The sequence below is a fragment of the Aplysia californica genome, unplaced genomic scaffold (genome assembly GCF_000002075.1).
Source record: "Aplysia californica isolate F4 #8 unplaced genomic scaffold, AplCal3.0 scaffold00367, whole genome shotgun sequence".
In the NCBI taxonomy this organism is placed as follows: domain Eukaryota; kingdom Metazoa; phylum Mollusca; class Gastropoda; order Aplysiida; family Aplysiidae; genus Aplysia; species Aplysia californica.
The window spans coordinates 751,165-754,445 of NW_004797637.1; the positions used below are offsets into that span (position 1 = coordinate 751,165).

Here is a 3,281-nt window from a genome sequence, read left to right on the forward strand (position 1 = left end):
GTTGGGGGGGTGTACAAATGTTGCTATTTTTGCCACTTTACCTGGCAAAAGTCAAGTGAGAACTCGGTTAAGTAACTTCCATAGACTAAAAGTCATTTGAAACTGAACATTTACTGGTTTTTTGTGCTTTTGATCAATATTTTAAGTAAAATCCACTCAAAAATGTGTTTTTAAATGGAGATAAAAGGTGTGGAGCCAAATATAAAAAGTACTAAAAAAATTGCCCATCGGCCCCCAAATACAAGCTACAAGCGAATTTCTCTGATTTCATTATTTTGACTAGTGCCTGATTTCACCACAATGCTTCGCAAATGTTAAATTCATGCATTTGTATATCTACGTTTGTTTTCTCCATTCCTGTACGGCGACCGAAAATGTCTCACAGAGACCGTAAAATACTATCTGTCATATTTCTTTCAGACAAGTGCTAGACCATAAAATACTATCTGTTGGTGGTTGGCAGGTGCTCTGGTGTGGTTTGCTTCTTCTTTCCTATCAAACATCTATCGTCCTTATCTCCCCTTCTTCTTTCTTATATTTGTTACTCTCTTGTAACTCCCCTAATCTTCTGGCACTCATATGACCTTACACAGTTGCTAGTGCCGTTAAACTTCTACTAAAACTTAACTAAAAATAATATCTGTCTTATTTCTTCCAGACAAGTACAAATACTGTCTGTCTTATTTCTTCCAGACAAGTACAAATACTATCTGTCTTATTTCTTCCAGACAAGTGTGAGACAGACTGGTGCGGGGACAACGGAGACTGCCAGCTCCAACCCTTCCAGTGTGTCTGTACCGGCGGCTACTCTGGGGAACGCTGCGAGATCAGGCCTGGTTAGTCTTGCCTCACTGAATGTGTCACATGTCACAGACTTATATCATATGTCACTGACTATTGTCAAAAATTAATGTCATATGTCACACATTTATGTCATATGTCACAGACATATATATGTCATAGTAGCGTCAGTAGCAAAGTGGTTAGGCTACCAGACTCGAAATCGTGAGGTTGCGGGTTTGGAGGTTCGAGCCGCGGGCCGGACGTTGTGTCCTTGGGAAAGTCACTTTACACGAATTTTCCTCACTTCACCCAGATGGGAATGGGTACCCGGTCATAGACAGCGAAAGATCTTGTCAGTTTGTTAGTGCTTTAGCTCCTATAAATGGCCGCTTGCACTGTATGCTTCCCAGGAAGTTGAGGTTGTTTCAGAATGCCTCAGGTCTGCTGGGGTAATAGTATAGATTGTGAAGCGCATAGAGCTTGCTGTTGAGCGGGGATTTGCGCTATACAAATGCTATCTGTTTTGTCATAGACATATATCACAGACTTACGCCACAGACTTATATGACGCGCATTATGTGTACGGTTTGTTTAGGTTTGCTAAAATGTCGGAGCATTCAGCGACCTCAGTGCTTTCTTGTCGTATCTCCATCTTTTAAACAGTGAAAATGTGACATCTTCTTCAGCACACTCTTTGTTATGAACTGTTTTTCACTGTTATTAAAAACGGAGATACGACAAGAAAGTGACATAGGTGGCCTAGTGGTTAGGCTGCCGGACTTGTAATCGTGAGATTGCGAGTTCCTGGTTTCGAGCCTCAGCTCGGTCCGACGTTGTGTCCATGGGAAAGACACTTTACATGAATTTCCCACTTGGCTCGGTCCTATCGGAGACGGATGTTAAACTAGGAGGTCCCGCCCCTTAAATAACCTAACAGTGTTGATAGGGGCGTTAAACCTATACCGTTTGACCATTTTCCACAAGAAAACACTGGGGTCACGGCCTCTTAATCAACCTAATAGTGTTGATAAATGCGTAAACTCCTACTCTTCTTACTGCTGTCTTTCAGCCACACCCCTGATCTTCTGGTAGGAAAAATTTACACCTAGCCTTCTCGGACGAGGGCGAAAAATCTCGGAGGTCCCGTGTGCAAGTTACGATCGTTAAAGATCCCTTGTAGGTCCAAAATCTATAAGAGTAGGCTTCGGCCGCCACCCAAGCAAAATTAAAAATTTCCTACCAACTGCAAATATTAGGTGTGTCCCGCGTGCTCATGTGATCTTATGCAGTTGGGAGCGCCGTAAAACACTTACCAAAACAAACAAAAAAAACCCCAAACTCCTACTGTTTTTCTCTCTCTCCCTCCCTCAGACCCTGCGGCGCTGTCGGACAACGAGAAGGACACGATCATCATCGCGGTCATCACCACGCTCGTCGGACTCCTCTTCCTCATCCTGCTCCTCGTCTGCATCTGTGTCATGGCCAGGTCAGTCAGGGGAAACTGTCATGGCCGCTCGATGTAATGTCAGTCGGGGAAAGCTGTCATGGCCACCCGGTGTAACGTCATTGTTACGTGTAAACTGTCATGGCCGCTCAGTGTAGTCCTCAGTGTTACATGTAACAAACACGATCAAGTGGGTGGTTGGCGGGTGCTCTGGTGTGGTTTGCTCCTTTTTTCCTATCAAACATCTATTGTCCTTATCTCTCCTCCTTTTTGTGTGTTTGTTACTCTCTTGTAACACCTCTAATCTTCGGCACTTCTATGACCTTATTGTGTTGCAAATGCCACAAAACACTTACCAAAACTTATTACACGTGTACTATCATGTAACATCTTTAATCTTCGACACTTATAATATATAACTATAACCTTGTTGTGTTGCAATTGCCGAAAAACGCCTAGTAAAACTTAAAAACTAACTAAATATGTATTATATAACCTTACTGTGATGCAAGTGCGTAAAACACTTAGGCCTATTGAAAACTAACAAGAACTAACGAAATCTATTTATTCTTTCCAGACGCAAACAAAGTAATGGCAAGACGGCCTACACCTCGGAGTATGACGAGCGAGCTAGCATGGCCAGTCGCTCTCTCAAAGGTTTCGAGGACTACCCGACATTCGCTGTGAACCCAGCCTTCTCCAACAAACCGCCGTCAATTGTGGGAGGGCCTAGCATGTCTCTGCCGGCTCACTCACTCAAGATGTTCCATAACCCCACCTATAATGGAGGTATATATGCTCCTCTCTCTTTCTCTCTCTCTCTCACTCTCTCTCTCTCTCTCTCTCTCTCTCTCTCTCTCTCTGTCTTTCTCTCTCTCTCTCTCTCTGTCTGTCTGTCTGTCAGTCTGTCTGTCTGTCTGTTTGTCTGTCTGTCTGTCTGTCTGTCTGTCTGTCTGTCTGTCTGTCTGTCTGTCCGTCCATCCGTCTCTCTCTCTCTCTCTCTCTGTCTCTGTCTCTCTCTCTCTCTATCTTTCTCTCTCTCTCTCTCTGTCTT

General features: G+C 43.8%; 1 protein-coding gene across 1 annotated transcript in view; it reads left to right on the forward strand.

The window, feature by feature from the left end:
* Positions 1-3,281, forward strand: part of LOC101862127 (sushi, von Willebrand factor type A, EGF and pentraxin domain-containing protein 1) — a gene marked incomplete at its 5' end in the record, with an annotated part of 11,399 nt that overhangs the window by 6,633 nt on the left and 1,485 nt on the right. Inside the window, 2 exon segments of the mRNA XM_013085356.2 lie at positions 2,155-2,269; positions 2,805-3,016. Of these exon segments, the coding sequence (XP_012940810.1) occupies positions 2,155-2,269; positions 2,805-3,016 (327 nt within the window).